At 40.4% G+C, this 18713-nt stretch overlaps 1 protein-coding gene across 1 annotated transcript in view; it reads right to left on the bottom strand.

The window, feature by feature from the left end:
• Window positions 1-18713, bottom strand: part of LOC126251929 (endothelin-converting enzyme homolog) — a 630006-nt gene that overhangs the window by 121023 nt on the left and 490270 nt on the right. Inside the window, exon 5 of the mRNA XM_049952681.1 lies at window positions 17419-17481. Coding sequence (XP_049808638.1) covers window positions 17419-17481 — 63 coding nt within the window. The remainder of the gene's footprint in view (window positions 1-17418; window positions 17482-18713) is intronic.

The raw sequence follows: 18713 nt of genomic DNA on the forward strand, positions 1-18713 counted from the left end.
TACCATCTGAACAACCTTAGACCACTGTTACATAAAATAAGGGAAAGGCAACCACTCACCTGTGGCGGACTGATATGTGGCACATAGACACACATAACAGAAAACAGTATTTACACTAGCTTTCGAGCTCTTATTCTTTTTCTATCAAAAGTACACACCTTCACACATACAACATCACAGACACATACACACACATATTACTGCGGCTGTGGTGAGACTGGTTCTGGATAATGAAAGCAGTTGTCTGAATAGTGGGGGTGGGGATTCGGAAGAGAAGGACACATGAGACAAGGAGAGGGTAGCAGGATAGTGTGAGGCAGCTCTTTCGTGTCTTCTTCCACCCCCTCTTAATCTTTCATCTTCATCTTTCTCTCTCCTCCTTTTATACCTCTCATCTATTCTACCTTCTGAACTCCTTGCATCTTGTGCAGCCACTGAGCCATCTGTTTGAAGACTTTACCTGCAATATCCTGCTACCCTGTTCTTGTCTCATGTATCTTTCTCTACCCCTGCTCTCAATAATCGGTAATAAATAATCAATCTTTGTGTGGCTGTGTGCTTTTAGGTCTGTGTGACTCTGTGTATTTTTGCTACAAAAGGGCAAGAGCTCAAAACCTAAGGTGAATAGTGTTTTTTGTTACTGTGTATATGTGTCACACATCAGTATGCTATAGATGAATGGTTGCCTCTCCATTGTTTTACATATCGTTCCAACCATCAATATTCATTATATTATAGTACTGCAACTGTGACAGATTTGTTAATAAATACTTCATGAAACATCCATTATTGTTATACCATTGTTAGTACCATAAAATAAGCTCATTAGCATATTTGTTACTGTTCATTTGTGCAAACTCAGATCAGAACACATTATCTCTCAGTTGTACTCTGCAACTGCCGCACCCATTTTCCTCTTTTCACTGAGAATGTATTATAGTAGCTAAATTATATTAATTTGCAATCTAGATTTTGTTTGGGCAGATTTATTCCAGTCATCCTTTTCATATTTACTGGTTCTATCTTTCTATGCTTTTTTTTTGTTCTCTGTAACTTTCAAAACTTATTTCCTTTTACATTTTATCAACTTGTTGAACTCTTCCCGCAATAATTCAAATATTTGACCAAGTTTTTCATTTCATTCCTCCAGCATTAATTCTATGACTTCTATTAATTCTACAACTTCCACGTTTGCAGAGTTCACAGTGTTAACTCAATTTCTCCTCATTTTTTTTTTTTTATTTTTACTGCGTGAGATACTGTTGCTACGAATACTACTTCATCAGTAACAGTAAAATTGTGAAATCATCATTTGCAACAGGTTATAAGATTTTCTTGTGGTCTTCTAGTTATAAATTTGTCTGTTCTCATGTGTGTTTTCCAAGCCTTTTCAAATTTTACTTCACAAATATTTAAATTATTTGCTCTATTCATTTTAAATTTTCAAACAAACAAAAATTCCATTCTTTCAGTTCACATCTTTTCCCTTTTGGTGTTGTCACGAAGTAGAAAATACGAAGCTACCAATTTTCTCGTCCTTACATTTTTGCCTTCTTCCTTTTCATTGGATTGTTCTTGGTACCTAGACAAATTCCCCGTTCCTTCACACATTAGAAATTTCAGTTATGTTTATAATAGCTGTTTATATCATTAGTTTAAAACATTAATCTCTGAAAATATATTTTATCTTTTGTGACTGTTCTAGATACATTATTTTCCTCTCACCTGATACTCCCAACATTCCCAAACACACTGTTGACTAAACCATTTCTTGAGATTTCTCAGGTTATCTTTGTATTTGATTTTTTTCAGTGTTTACGGAGAAAATCATAAATTGTATTTTACACTTTTTTATTATTTTTACTTAGAATATCTTCAAAAGACCACACACACACACACACACACACACACACACACACACACACACACAAACTTCCATCTTCAACATCAAATATCAGTCAAAAGACATAACTTTTATTCCTTGCTCCTTTGTCACTCTACCTTCTTGGTGCACTGCACTCACTACATAACACACCTGAACTGTTAATGTGAACCTTATTAACTTCAGAGTGTACATACTCATTCCTTGCAGCTTTTTATTCTACTTGCCCTCTAACTCCTCCCTGACTTATGAGGCAAATATCAAGTTAAATGTATTATTTCTAAATGATTACATATTCACTAAATATGTGTATGGAAAACAAGTCAAATCTGTCAGCATACTGTTTACACAAGTTAAGTTGGCAATCATTTTCAATAGACCTATCACTGACATCTTGGGTTGTCGGGTGTTCTGCCGGATATCAGCGTCGTACTTGCACGATATTTCGGTCACGTAGCTCGTAACCTTCATCAGGTGCGACCTGAGACTGCTCCTCGAGTGAACCTGGTCCAGTATTTATGCCTATGGCCTTCCCCCTCCACCAACGGCTGCAGGCGCTTCCTCTGTGGTCCGCGCCCATTCCCTGCGACCTGCTGGAGCGTTGCTGCTCCATTTTCCGTCCGCTGCGGTTCTAGGTGTTCCCTCTGCGGTCCGCGCCCACCAACCCCGCTCCTGGGGGTTTCATCTACGGTCTGGGCTACCAAGCGTTCCCCCTGCGGTCCGCGCCCGCTCACCACGACCTGTTGGAGTGTTGCCGCTCCGTTTTTCGTCCACTGCAGCTCTGGATGTTCCCTCTGCGGTCCGCGCCCACCAGTCCCACTTCTGGGTGTTCCATCTTCGGTCTGGTGCTCCTGGCAGTCCGTCAGGGGCTCGTTTTCCATCTCCATGTCTCTGGTTCTTCTGTTTGTGCGGTGTTGCAGCTGGCCCCGTTGCTCCTTTAACAATTCCAGAGCCGGATCCCAGGCTCTGCTTAGCTGGTACCCTGTGTCACGGATCATAAGATCGTCAGCCTTTTTAATTTCTATCGATTCTCTTATAACACTGTCCCAAAATCTGGGTGTTTGTGCTAGAATCCTGGTATCCTCATACTTCATGGCATGATCTACTTCTAGACAGTGTTCAGCAATGGCTGACTTAGTCACCTGTCTTAATCTAGTGTGCCTCTGATGTTCTTTGCACCTGATCTCCACAGTTCTTGTCGTCTGGCCAATGTAGGACCTGCCACATTGACAAGGTATATTGTAAATCCCTGGTTTTCGTAACCCCAGGTCGTCTTTGACACTCCCCAGCAGTCCCCCAATCTTGTTGGATGGACAGAAAACACACTTGATATTGTGTTTACGGAGTATCCTACTGATTCTGGCAGAAATAGAGCCAGCATAGGGCAGATATGCCACCTTCTTTGTTTCATCTTGGTCTTCTTCAGGAACCTGTGGTATGGTGGCTGGTTGGAGTGCCCTCTCAATTTGTCTTTCCGTGTATCCATTCTTGGAGAAAACTGTTTTGAGACGTTCTATCTCTATAGGTAGATTCTCTTGGTCTGACAGGGCATGTGCTCTGTGGACCAAAGTCTTCGGAACCCCATTCTTCTGTGCAGGGTGGTGACAGCTGCTGGCCTGCAGATATAAATCAGTGTGTGTTGGTTTACGGTACACACTGTGGCCAATTGATCCATCTGCTTTCCTCTGGACTAGTACATCCAGAAATGGCAGCGGGCCATTCTTCTCCAGTTCCATGGTGAACTTGATATTAGGGTGGCATGAATTAAGATGTTCAAGAAACTCATTGAGCCTGTCCATCCCATGTGGCCAGATCACGAAGGTGTCATCCACATACCTAAAGAAGCATGTGTGTTTAAATGTGGCTGTCTCCAATGCCCTCTCCTCAAAACTCTCCATAAACATGTTGGCAACCACAGGGGACAGTGGGCTGCCCATAGCTACACCTTCAGTTTGCTCGTAATATTGGTTTCTGTACAGGAAATACATGGATGTCAGTGTATGACTGAACAGGTCCAACAGAGCACCGTCAAATTTCTCTGCAATCAGTTCTAGTGAGTCCTTCAGTGGGACCCTGGTGAACAGCGATACCACATCAAAACTGACCATGATGTCCGAATCTGTGATGTGCAGTTGCTTGAGGCGTTGCAGGAAATCTTCTGAGTTGCGGATGTGGTGAATACATTTGCCCACATATGGAGACAGGAGACCTTTCAAGTACTTGGCTGTTGTGTACGTAGGTGCCCCAATATTACTGACAATTGGACGTAGGGGCACGCCCTCCTTGTGTATTTTAGGCAGACCATACAGTCTAGGTGGCACTGGCGCTTTTTCCCGTAGTTGTCTGATGATCTTATCAGGCATCCCTGTTTCCTTTAAGAGAGCACTAGTCTTTTTGGCCACCTTGTCCGTGGGGTCACACTCCAGAATTCTGTATGCAGGGTCCTCCAGAAGTTGGCGTACTTTCTCATCATAATCCACCCGCTGCAAGATGACAGTGGAGTTCCCTTTGTCTGCTGGCAGTACCACAATGCTGTTGTCTTCCCGGAGTTTCTTGAGTGCAAGCCTCTCCTCGGTTGTGATGTTCGATTTCGGCGGCCTGGCCTTGGTGAGGGCCCTGCAGGTCTCTCGGCGGACTTCCTCTGCCACATTAGGTGGAAGTGTGGCTGCAACTTGCTCTACTGCACTGACGAAACCTGAAATGGGTACATTTCTAGGGGTCGTAGCAAAGTTGAGACCCTTGCTGAGTACCTTTAAGGTTGTATCATCAAACTGTATGCCACTCAGATTCGTCACAGTGCGTGTCTCTTCCATCTGCTGTGCTTTCTTACTCATGCGGTCAAACTTTGCAGATTGGCAAGATGAGGCATTCCTTCTAGCACACTCAGCTAAAGACCAGGAGGCACGGTCTACCCAATCCCAATCTTCTCTTGTTAAGGAGGCTGCCATGTACAGATGAATGTGTAACAGCTCCCTGGCCACAACATCTAACCTGTGGCGCATATCTCGAATCCTCTCTCTCACCAGTGCCATGCTGGCTCTGCGTTTTATCTTGTTCGCCGCTCTGGAGTTGATGTGATGTTTAATTCTGGCAAATACTGGTACCACTTCTCCATCTCCTACATTGGCCAGACGACAAGAACTGTGGAGATCAGGTGCAAAGAACATCAGAGGCACACTAGATTAAGACAGGTGACTAAGTCAGCCATTGCTGAACACTGTCTAGAACTAGATCATGCCATGAAGTATGAGGATACCAGGATTCTAGCACAAACACCCAGATTTTGGGACAGTGTTATAAGAGAATCGATAGAAATTAAAATGGCTGACGATCTTATGAACCGTGACACAGGGTACCAGCTAAGCAGAGCCTGGGATCCGGCTCTGGAATTGTTAAAGGAGCAACGGGGCCAGCTGCAACACCGCACAAACAGAAGAACCAGAGACATGGAGATGGAAAACGAGCCCCTGACGGACTGCCAGGAGCACCAGACCGAAGATGGAACACCCAGAAGTGGGACTGGTGGGCGCGGACCACAGAGGGAACATCCAGAGCTGCAGTGGACGAAAAACGGAGCGGCAACACTCCAACAGGTCGTGGTGAGCGGGCGCGGACCGCAGGGGGAACGCTTGGTAGCCCAGACCGTAGATGAAACCCCCAGGAGCGGGGTTGGTGGGCGCGGACCGCAGAGGGAACACCTAGAACCGCAGCGGACGGAAAATGGAGCAGCAACGCTCCAGCAGGTCGCAGGGAATGGGCGCGGACCACAGAGGAAGCGCCTGCAGCCGTTGGTGGAGGGGGAAGGCCATAGGCATAAATACTGGACCAGGTTCACTCGAGGAGCAGTCTCAGGTCGCACCTGATGAAGGTTACGAGCTACGTGACCGAAATATCGTGCAAGTACGACGCTGATATCCGGCAGAACACCCGACAACCCAAGATGTCATTAGATCGCCGGGAAAGCCTGAAGAGTTACAGACCTATCACTGTTTGTTGACATCCACTACTGCGTATTAACACAACTGGCACCTATCACGTCACAGTATTGTGGTGCCATTTTTCAACAGGACAATGGTCATTCATACTTGACATGTGTGTCTATGAACTGTCTACGTGATGCAGAGGTATTCCTGTGACCAATAAGATTCCCAAATCTGTTCCCCTAGCACATGTGTAACCAGCTCAGAGGTCAACTCCGTCGTAGTGCTGGTATCCAGGACATCAAAGACCAATCACAACAATAGTGCACTAGCTTGCTTCAGTTTTGAGATACAACCACCTTAACAGTTCTCTTCCCAACCAAATCAGCACAAGCATCCAGAGGGGCTGCAATGTAATACCGATACTTGGGCTCATACTGCCCAGTTTTTTATAAGTTTGATTTAAATTTGTAATCACTGATCACACTGATGTCATGTTTCATTTCATTTCCTCCTACCCTTCTGGGTGATACACTTTTTTACCAGGCGGTATATTCTTCTTCTTCTTCTGCTTTTACGGCCTCATTGGACCACTTCAGTCAATCATTTCTGGTCCTCTTCTTTGGTATTTTCCCCTTCCGAGTGGCCCAGTATCTCTTCATTCGTTCCGATGCTTTTCGTCGTTCCTCATCTGTAAATACCCTTTTCATTGTATGTCGTTTGTCAATTTTTGGTTTAAATCTTATTTCTGTGTCCCTCAACTTCTTTAAATTTGGCGTTTTGTTCTGCAAATCATCCAGGGTTATTTCCAGTTTTTCCATATCCTCTCTTATTTCCTTAAGCCATCCTCCTTGTTGTTTCAACTTCCAGAGTTTCTCAATAATTTTCCTTGATAATCTGGTTTCTGGTGTCCTCAGAATGTGACCACAAAAAGAGATCCTTTTCTTTCGTATAGTATCAGTGATGGGCTCCAGTTCTCTGTATACCACTTCATTTGGAACTATCCGCCATTGCCCAGGCGGTATATTATTGGTAATCATTTTATAAAATTTAATTTGGTGTGAGACAGATGAAAGATGGATGTAACTATTTGTATGAGGATAGACACTGTTCATCAAATAGAAAAGGTGCTCAGCAGGAGACAGGTATACACTGAGGTGACAAAAAGTCATGTGACAGTGATATGCAGGTATACAGATGGCACAAGAATCATCTATTCAAGATATAAAAGGGCAGTGCGTTGGCACATCTGTCATTATATTCAGATGATTCACGGAAAAGGTTTCTGGCATGATTATGGAAGCATGAAGGGATTTAACAGATTTTGCACACAAAATGGCAGTTGGAGCAATACACATGGGACATTCAATTTCAGAAATCATTACAAAATTCAATATTCCAAGATCCACAGTGTCAAGAGTGTGCCAAGAATACCAAATTTAAGGCATTAACTCTCACCACGGACAATGCTGTAGTCAACGGTCTTTACTTAATGACTGAGAGCTGCGGCATTTCCATTACAGCTGTCAGTGCTAACAGACAAGAAACACTGTGTGAAATAACCTCAGAAATAAATGTGTGACCCCCCTTAGGACAGTGAGACAAAATGTGATGTTAATGAGCTATGGCAGCAGATGACTGATGTGAGTGCCCTTGCTCACATCAAGATATCACTTGCAGTGTCTCTGCTGAGCTCGTGACCATATCGGCTGGACCCTAGACGACTGGAAAACTGTGGTCTGGTCAGACAAGTCCCAATTTCAGTTGGTAAGAGCTGATGGTAGGGTTCAAATTGTGGTACAAACCCCAAAGAGCCAAGGGCCTAAGTTGACAACAAGGCACTGTGCAAGCTGATGGTGGCTCCATAATGGGCTATGTTTAGATGTAATTGATTGGGTACTCTGGTCAACTGAAATGATCATTGACTGCAAATGGATCACTGACTTCCAATGAAAGCCAATATCCACTACTAACAGAGTGTAACAGGACAGAAAATGAATGGTGGGAGGAATGGATGTGGAGGTGAAAGCAGCAAGGGTCTGTACCTGGTGCCACAATAGTGATGATGACCAGATATATTGATTGTATTATATTTTCTGTTAATTTTGGCACAAGCAATGAATACATATGAATTAAAATACAAACCTGTAGCCTTGCAAGTATTCCGTTGTTTATGAAATGTCACAGTGTAGCATTTGGCTCTGAGCACTATGGGACTCAACATCTTAGGTCATAAGTCCCCTAGAACTTAGAACTACTTAAACCTAACTAACCTAAGGACATCACACACACCCATGCCCGAGGCAGGATTCGAACCTGCGACCGTAGCAGTCCCGCGGTCACAGTGTAGCATTTGAAATGTTTACTGTTAATTTGTTTAACTTCAACCCTTATTCTATTACTGGCTTTACATTCTTTCACAGCTCACAACAGGTTCAAATTTCCTGCAATGGGCATGTTCAGTAATATCTATTAATAGGTAAGGATTACATGGTAATGAAATGATACATGTTCTTGAAAGTAACTTGAGGAACAGTTCTGTTTCATTACTTCTCTTTCACATTAGAAAACAGCATATATTTAATAAAAGCTAGGCTGAATCCTGTACGAAACTGATTGCTTTGGAAAGGTACAGTGCCAGATTTCTCTTTGCCACATTTGAATAAATCACCAACATCATGCAAACATATACTTTCCTCCACCTACTCTCTCTCTCTCTCTCTCTCTCTCTCTCTCTCTCTCTCTTCCCACCACACACACACACACACACACACACACACACACACACACACACACATTGCTCTAGGTTAAGTAGCAAATCTATGTTTCAGAAGCTGAATGCAAGTTAGTTACACAATTACATGAACAAACTGCTACTAAAAAAGAGTAAATACCAACCACTGAATATCTAGCAGGCAGAACACAGTGACATTTAGAATACACAACAGGCATGCTCTACACAACGAGCATTACTTAGGACTTTTCGAGTTACATGTGAGATTCCTAGGAGCTTGATCACAGATTGCAGCGATGTTACATTGGATGGATCAATGCAGAATGGCCCAATGTTTCGCCAGCCTGAGCGAGGAATAGGTTTGAACTGAAACGAATGAATTCAATGTATGTGCCTCAACTGTATATACTAAAAGAGGCATTAAAACTGCTACATTAGCATTGCAAATTATGTGTATACTTTACAGCTGCTGTGTTAGCCACAACTCACATAGTCCAATTTACAAAGTAGTAATGAAAATTAGTATCTGACAACACCCTAAAACAATATTGGTAATACTTCTATGATTTACTATAGTACAAAACACCTAAATCTCTTAGTTCTTCACACCACATACTTCAGAAAATCGTACTTCACTATAATGTGCATTTCCTACCTATCCAGAAAAGCTCTGGTGTGAGAGCCTTTCATAACAAAAAGATTCCCTGCCAATGTATACCCATCAGAAGTTGCAATTCATACTGTGTTTTATTTTTTATCTCACACAAACTCTCATTACAAAAAGAAAGAAGAACTATCATAGCTTGCTATCAATGGTGACACTCCAGTAGGAGTAAATTAGAATGATACAATTTCAGATTAGCCCCCCATTCAGATGTCTGAAAAGGGAATGTAACAATGAGAAAAAAATTCAATAACCAATGAAAGGCTCAAATTCCATGAGTCAGAGAGTGGCAAGTCAAAAGTATGAATCTGGTAAGGAAGCTACAAAATTTGAAAAGGGAAATGCAAAGGCACAGACTAGATGAATACAGGTTAATACCAACGGCACAGACAATGACATAACTGAAATAGGATTCAACATGAATACAAAGACAGGACAGAGAGTGTTGTGACTCGCCGATCTTTCAAAGTGCAGCGGCGCAGTTACGCGCATCCTCTACATGCGGCGCTGTCTGCCAGCCACGCAGCAGCAGCGCCACCTAAGCGGCCAGCGGCCGCTAGACTCAGACTCAGTTATGATTTGACTGTTGAAGTGTACACTCATCTTACTCTGTTTACTTGATCTGTGACTTTCATGTATTGCATCATCCTTGAAATATATTTGTTCAACTTGAAGTTATAAAAATTGATCCCATCCTCGTTGCCAATTGTTATAACTTCAAGTTGAACAAATATATTTAAAGGACGACACAATACATGAAAGTCACAGATCAAGTAAACAGAGTAAGATGAGTGTACACTTTAACAGTCAAATCATAACTGAGTCCGAGTCTAGTGGCCGCTGGCTGGCTGGCCGCTTAGGTGGCGCTGCTGCTGCATGGCTGGCAGACAGCTCCGCATGTAGAGGATGCGCGTAACTGCGCGGCGGCACTTTGGAAGATCGGCGAGTCACAACAGAGAGTCAATTACTGTGAACAGTTCAGCGATAGTATCAGTCTCATCAACTATCAGCAGCAAACCAATGACAACACCAATAGCTCAAGATATATGGCACAGTCACAGGCAGAAAATGAAGAAATACAGAAAATATATGAGAATAATAAACATATAATTCAGTATGTAAAGGGAGACAAAAATCCAAATCATGGGTAACTGGAATACCGTAGTTATAGAAGGAATAGAAAACAGGAGGAATATGGGCTCTTTATTAGGAATGAGAGAGGAGGAAGACTCACTGATTTATGAAATAAATTTCAGCTAGCAACAGCAATTACACTGTTCAAAAATCACACAAGGAGGGGGCACACTTGGAAAAAATCTGAAAAGATGGGAAGATTCCAGTTGGATGTGCAAAGAAGTGGGATACTGAAGCAGTGTGGAATGATTGAATGTGTCTGAAGTTCTCTAAGGCTGTAAACAGTGTAATAATGAATACCACAAAATGCAGTTCAGTTGAACAGGAATGGATGTCGATAAAAAGGGCAATCAGAAGTTAAATAGACAAGTATAGGTACAGGGCAACTAACTGCGAAAAAATTTGCATAATGTAAGAAATACTTCCAATAATATGGTAAGGAAGTTCTGGCAGAATGTAAGTAATTTAAAAGAAAAGGAAACTATTTGTCGGATTGTGGAAGCATTGAGTCACAGGCACACAAAAAGAATGAAAATCTGGCTACACACACACAGATATATATATATGAGAGAGAGAGAGAGAGAGAGAGAGAGAGAGGTGCCAATGCATTTCTGGGTTTAACACACAAATGTGCTTGTACATTACAGCATATTAAAGGATTTGTTCAAGAGCTAGCTTTTCCAGTCTTTTTTGTGCATTCGCTTTTACTATAGTGTGAGTTGTCTTCTTTACTCCTAAATTAAATACTTCCATTGACTGACAAAAGAAGTACAAAACCGTTCACAGAAAGACGTGAATACAGCAATATGAGTCACTTGGGAATGCAATTAATAGGAGCTGCAGGTAAACTGAGGCGAAATGGCTGCAGGAAAAGTTCAAAGAAACTGAAAAATATGTGATCATCAGAAGGATCAATTCAGTATACAAAAAAGTAAAAACATTCTTTGATGAAATCAAAAGCACAGGAGTCAACATCAAGAATTCAAGAGGAATTCCCCTGTTAAACAAAGTGGAGATCGGATAAGTGGAATGAGTATACTGAAAGCCTACATGAAAGGGAGGAACTGTTTGATGACATGAAATAAGAAGAAATGGTAGTTGATATGGAAGACACAGGGTATTCAGTATTAGAGTAAGAGTCTAACATAGCTTTGGAAGCCTTGTGATCAAATAAGGCAGAAGGCATAGATAACATTCTTTTGGAAATTCTGAATATCATTGGGGGGAAGCAGCAACCAAAAGATTATTCAAGTTTATTTGTAGAGTCTATGAGAATGGAGACATATCATCAGATTTTAGGAAAAATATCATTCAGACAATCCTAAAGGCATCAAGGGCAGGTAAGTGTGAGAGCTATCAAGGGATCAGTTTAGAATTTCTTACATCCAACTTGCTGATGAAAATAATGCAAAGAAAAATGGAAAGGAAAACTGAGATTTGTTCGATGATGACCAGTTGGGTTCAGGAAAGGCATAGGCACCAGAGATGCAGTTTTGACATTGTGTTTGAAAATGGAAGCAAGACACATTCATAGAATTTATTGACCCAAAAAAAGCATTTGGATAATGTAAAATGGCATAATGTGTTTATGTCTCTCAGAAAAATAGGTGCAGCCTATAGGGAAAGTAAATATAAGAATGAACAAGCAAGAACGAAGTGCTCATGTGGAAAAAGAATGTAAGATAGAGATGCAGTCTTTCAGCCATGCAGTTCAATATGTAAATCAAAAAATCAATGATCGAGATAAAAGAAAGATTCAAGAGTGGGATTAAAATTCAGGCTGAAAGGATATCAGTGACAAGATTTGTTGATGAAACAGCTATTCTCAATGAAAGTGCAGAATAATTACAAGACCTTTTGACTGGAATGCACAGTATGGTGAGAAAACGTTATGTATTGAGAGGTAACTGAAGAAAGCAGTGAGTAATAAGTAGCAGACGTGAAAATGCAAATAACATAACACAATTTTGGGCCATAAAATAGACAAAGTGAAGAAATTATGATACCCTGGAAGCAAAATAACTCAGAATTAACAAAGCAATAATAACAGACCAGCACAGACAAACAGGACATTTCTTGAACAAAAGCAATTTAATAGCATCCAACATTGGCCTTAATTTAATGAAAAATTTCTGGGAATGGATGTTTGAAGTGCAGTATTTTATGGAAATGAATCGTGTATGGAAGTGAATTGAAAGACTATAGAACAACAGGAAAATAAGGGAATCAAACCATTTCAGATATGCTGCTACAGAAGGATGTGTTAAGATGTCAAGAAATAACTTCCGTGGTACATGAGGCAGTTGTAGTGGGTAAAAACTCTAGGGGAAGACACAAGATTAGAGTACATCCAACAAATAATTAACTGAGGATCTTCGAGCACAAATGCTATGCTGATATTAGGAAGTTGATACAGGTAAGGAAGATGTGGCAGGCCACAACAAATCAGTCAGAAGACTGACGACCCCTACCAAGAAAGGCAATACTCAAGTGTACCAATTAAAGCACAGCCAATGAAATTAAATTCCAAGTTCCATAACCTGATAGCTCAAGTGTGTATCTTTGGAATAAATCACACCATCACAGTGACCAAAAGGGCTAAAGAAATCTTCCTCATATTTTGTGATGGTAGGAAGAAAATATACACAGATATCCATAATAATTTATGTTGTAGGCACTTTCAGAATAATGAATGTTATGGCAGTTCAAAGGGCTGTCCTATGTCACGGTTATGCATTTTCTCCATTTCAAAGAAGGTTTTTGAGGGCTGTAACTGCTCACAGATGAATATGAAATAATTACTCTTCATCTACTGGCTATTGACTCATTACCATGTCAATTCTAAAATGCTCTGCGCAAAAAAATTTTGAGCATAAGTTTATATCGAGAATCCTCGTTTGATATACTAGAATTCTATATTTGGAGTTCTTAATGCAGTGTTGAATATTTAATAATTCTTCCTCAGCTACTGACTATCTACTCTTTCACAACTGGTTTTGGGATAAATGGTCTCTTTTTCAAGCCCTCCTGTGTAATATCATGTTTTACCATGAGTACATGTTTATATAACCTGGCACAGGCCAAAACTGCAGTAATAAAACATCAGAAATTACAAGCTACATCATTGCACATTCCACAATAACAACTGCAATGCAGCCGCTACAGTAAATTGTTGAAACTCATTAGTGGTAATAACCTGTTAAATGTAGCTAATTAGTGTAGCAGCCCATTGCATCTAATTTCTATAGAATTATTTATATAGTAATTAACATATTTGTGTGTAGACATAAGATGTTGCATAGGAGCTCAAAGAAGTGAATATGTCAGTAGCCTGTGCATTTGTTTCACACACCCTTTGACTTGAAAAAAACTACATGGTCCAATTATACGTAAGTAGAGAACATTATACATAAGTAGAGAAGTCCCTGAACTCTGCCTAAGTGATCTTAGAATGCTATAATCACGTGAAGCCAAGTGTAATGTGTACAGACAAAGAATGCAGACAGTTCTCTTTCACATTTAAAAAAATAATTACAATCTTTGTATTACACCTGGAAACAATATTAAATGCACAACTGATTTTGAAATAGGAAAAAATTATCCACATTCTTCATGCGTGGTCAACATTATTTTTGATCTTGTATAATTATAATAGTGTAACAGGTGAAACATACCCATACTAGAACACTGAGCTTGATCTGTTATGTATCTCTCCTGTATTACATTTACTCATGGGTGTGTCAATTAATATACCAATAATTTAATAAAAATTTTGATACATTGAGCTGCTATGCTAATTTTTTACCTTTTATAAGAGGCTATATCTTCATAATACTGAACAACTTACTATGATGACTGCACGTTGTAATTATTGTATCACAGACTGAAAGCCTACATGTGTTGCGATTTCTGAGGATGTTTCTTACTTGCAATTTTGTCTCTAAATCTACATCTATACTCTGTAAACCACTGTGAAGTGCATGGCAGAGGGTATGTTCCATTGTACCAGTAACCAGAGTCTTTTCCCATTCCCTTCACATATGGAGCAAGGGAAGAACGATTTTTAAATGCCTCCGTGAGTGCCGTAATTAATCTATACTTGTCCTCATGACGCCTGCGGGAGCAATAGGTAGCTGTCTGTTGTATATTCCCAGTCATCATTTAAAGTTGGTTCTTGAAACTTTGTAGGTAGGGTTTGTCGGCATAGTTTATGTCTATCTTCAAGAGTCTGCTGGTTCACTTTCTTCAGCATCTCTGTCACTCTCCCACCACCCAAAGAAACCTGTAACCATTTGATTTCCCTTTTTTGCATGCATTCAATATGCCCTGATCATCGTATTTGGTATGGGTTCCATTATTATGAATTAGGAATATTTTAGCATGGGTCACACAAGCAATTTGTAAGCAATCTCCTTTGTAGACTTATTATATTCTACCAAAAAATCGAAGTCTGCCACCTGCTTTTACCCACAACTATGTCTATGTGATCATTCCATTCCACACCCCTATAAAAGTATTGCACCCAGATATTTGTATGAGTTGACCAGTTTGACCTGTGACTCATTTATATTATAGTCATAGATACTATGATTTTTCCATTATACAGGGTGGAGGAAAATTGTGTCACAAAATTTTAACCCTGGATAGCTGATGCCAGTAGGAACCAAAATTACTAATGTTATGTAGGTCGACAATGCACCATTTTTAAACTACAGGAACTTGGTGCCACGTACTCCAATTGGCCATGTGATTGCCCTGTTGCTGTTTGTCAGTTGACGGGCAACACTATGGTTGTCAGTTCACACATACAAATGTATCACACTGAGGCAGTGACAGGGCGAAGGATGTTTGTATGTGTGAACTGACAACCATAGTGTTGCCTGTCAACCAACGAATGGCAGCAGAGCAATCCCACGGCCAATCGGAGCTTGTGATGCCAAGTTTCCATACATTGTCAACCTACACAACATTAGTAATTTTGGTTCCTACTAGCGTCAGCTATCCAGGGTTAAAATTTCATGACACATTATTTCTCCATCCTATATATGCTTGTCAGTCTTTATGCCACACCTTCTACCATTCCTTTGCTACATGGATTAGGTACAAGGCCTGTCCAATACACCCACTACACATTCCACAGAAGTCCTGTCACAGGCTTACCCTGTCCAATCAGAAGCAGCCTTTCTGCACAGCATTTTATATGAGCATGGTGACCAACCAGATGTCCACCTGAAAGGGTTGACTACCCAGTGACAAAACATTCTGCAGAGCACAACATGCCCACCTTCAATGGCGCTTCACAACCAGTGTCATCTAGATCTCCCCAGCTACCATGAATTACTTAGATGCAAGTTGTCTTTAATACTCTTACTTCAATCCAGTCCTCCTCTTGGTCTCAACTTATGCCAACTCCTGCTTCATGATAATAACTTCATTCATCTTGCACTCACACCCACTACCCCCCCCCCCTTTCCTCTGTTCTACCCTCTTCTCCACGACCCCATGGGGCCCTTTTCCACTGTTCTATCACCCCCTTCCAACCCACAACTGCAAATAACTGTGTGTTGCACAAAAATCCCCCTGCCTGCAGCCAGAATCAGTTCAATAGTACCTCATTCCTATCCCTTGTACCTGCTGCCTCTTCCTCTAAAAGTCAGACATCATTCCCAAACTTCCCCTTCTGCTTCCCACCATCCAGTCCACTCTACGCAACTGCATACCCTAGTCGATATGCAGTACTGGCACATTGTAGTCACCTATACATAGAGCCATATAGGAGGAGGGTGTGTGTGTGTGTGTGTGTGTGTGTGTGTGTGTGTGTGTGTGTGTGTGTGCGCGCGCGCGCGCGCATGTGAGGGGGGGGGGGGGGGGTGTTTACATACCTATCGACAGCTCAACACCTGAACTATTTGGTGAGTTGCTACCTTTACTCCTTAAATTATTTATACACACATATACTCATTACAAAAAGTAATGAGAATGAGACAGATAGAAAAAAGTAAGTAAACTGTTTATTACTTCAGAAGTAATATTCAAACTGTTCATACATTAACCCCACTCAGAGACACACCAGTCTATGCCTTCATAGAAAAATTTTTATGGTTGCCTACAGAACCATAATTGAACCCAAGCATGCACCTTTATCTGAATCGAATCATTCGCCATGAATGTCTTTCTTCATAACTACAAAAATATGGAAATCGCATGGGGAGAGATCAGGACTGTATGGAGGATGTGTATGGGATTCCCAGTGAAACTTCTGCAGTGTAGCTGGAACAACGTTGGCAACATCGAACCTCATGCAATTTCTGTATTTTTGGAACCCTGAAGAAAGACATTCATGGCCGTAGATTTGCTTTGGACAAAAAGACGAATGCCTCGGTACAATATTGGTTCCATAGGAAACTGCAAACAGTTTTCAATGAGGGCACTGACTATCACATCTCACAGCAAAATAAATATATTGACGGTTATGGAAATTATTCTTGAAATAATAAACAGCTTACACATTTTTTTCGCAATCTGTTGAGTTTTAATTTGACTGTCCCTTGTATTTTTACAGTAGCTCTCAAGATTAAGACTACTTGTTTCAAAAATGATATATTAAAGAATAAATAATTCACTAGCCGAGGAGGAATTATTTCATTTGTAGCAACACCATAACAGATCTTCAGAGGCCATTCAGTGACCACTCAGGTTCAACGATAAATATACTGAACACCAAATTTTCTCTCGCCTTTTCACATTGGATATGTGAAACAATTCTTGGTTCTGATTTCGTAATTTGAAAAGTTTAACAAGCACATAAAACACACGTCAGTCTACAGCCATCCATTAATGCATCAATTTAATACAAAGAATCACAAAAAATTACAGCAAGCATACAATAACACTATTTTTTCTAAATATTAGTGAATGAGTATAGGAATTTCAAAAAGTTTTATAATTTGCACTTAATACATATTTTATCAAAATAAATTACACAATCAATATTTACTAACAACAGATTAACTTTCCAACATGCTCATAACCAGTTAGAATACATGTAATTTTACATAAGCACAAAAATGAAATTGCTATTTACCGCATTCTCTGCTACTCTGTAATAATAGCTTGGGTCAGGGAGTCCCAGCTCAATTGGAGTTATCTGGAAATGAAATTGAATTATTAGATGAATAATCTCAACAACAATAACAAAAACAAGTAATCAAATCAGTACAGTTAGGAGCACAGAAACCCCTTTCTCTAGAGCTAAAGAGAAATCAAACAAACTTAAATTACCTATATTTCTGTTCATTCTTTTAAAATTAGCATCACTGAAAGGCTGAATGCACTTGCACATGGCCAATTTCTATACTTCCACCTTGTAACACAAATGGCTCAAGTTTTTGTTCATTTTTCCAGTTTGTTCCTCAGCTGGTTGTTACCAGTTGACCAGTGTTTTTTTGGCATCATCACTTGTGCAATTAAAATTCAATATGTGTTTCATTTTGTATTCAGTGAAAAAGCATAATCAAAGACCAGAACTTATGTTGTACTTATATACATGTGTATATGGATATTTCAAATAATCTATTAATACATTTGCTAGCTTTATATGCTGGAAAAAGTTTGTATGGATGATCTATTTGTGTGAAACTTTGAATATATACTTCCTATTTTTTTAATTTCTTACATTTTCAGTGGCCATCTCCTTTTTCTTCTGTTACTTGAACTCGTCAGTTTATAAATAATTATGAAAGCTCATCTAATACTAATACAAATCATAATTATCAGCTGCCTAGTGACAAACAACACCAAAAATAACAAATTACGTAGATGGTGAATGTGATTACACAATAACACCACTAAAATCTACACAAAAAGCTTTTTTTTTTTTTTTTTTTGTCAAACATTTAAAAAAAACTTCAATTTTGTGCCCACTATGACATCATCATAATTTTCAGCTGTAATTGGTGTATGTCTGGTACACGAGTATCTGTGTGACACTGTTCATAGGTTGCTTGAGATCATTAACTTAAATGGAATCAGACTGTCCAACACTATTAAAAGTTATGAAAAGTTGTAATTCTTGCCATTTCCACCAACCAGCAGTACTTGCATTTCGACAGCTGTCATGCCTTTCACATCAAAAAGTCCCTCCCATACAGCCTGTCCACCTGGGGATGGCATATCTGCAATGATAAAAACTCCCTTGCTCAGTATGGTCACCAAGACGTTCACAGACAGGCACTGTCCCCCAGACCTAGTCCACAAACAGATCTCCCATGCCATTTCCCCTTACACCCCCAGTCCTCCCACCACTCACAAGAACCAGCCACAGAGGAGTGTCCCGTTCATCACACAGTACCACACCGGATGGGAGCAACTGAACCACAT

The sequence above is a fragment of the Schistocerca nitens genome, chromosome 4 (assembly GCF_023898315.1).
Source record: "Schistocerca nitens isolate TAMUIC-IGC-003100 chromosome 4, iqSchNite1.1, whole genome shotgun sequence".
NCBI classification, from domain to species: Eukaryota; Metazoa; Arthropoda; class Insecta; order Orthoptera; family Acrididae; genus Schistocerca; species Schistocerca nitens.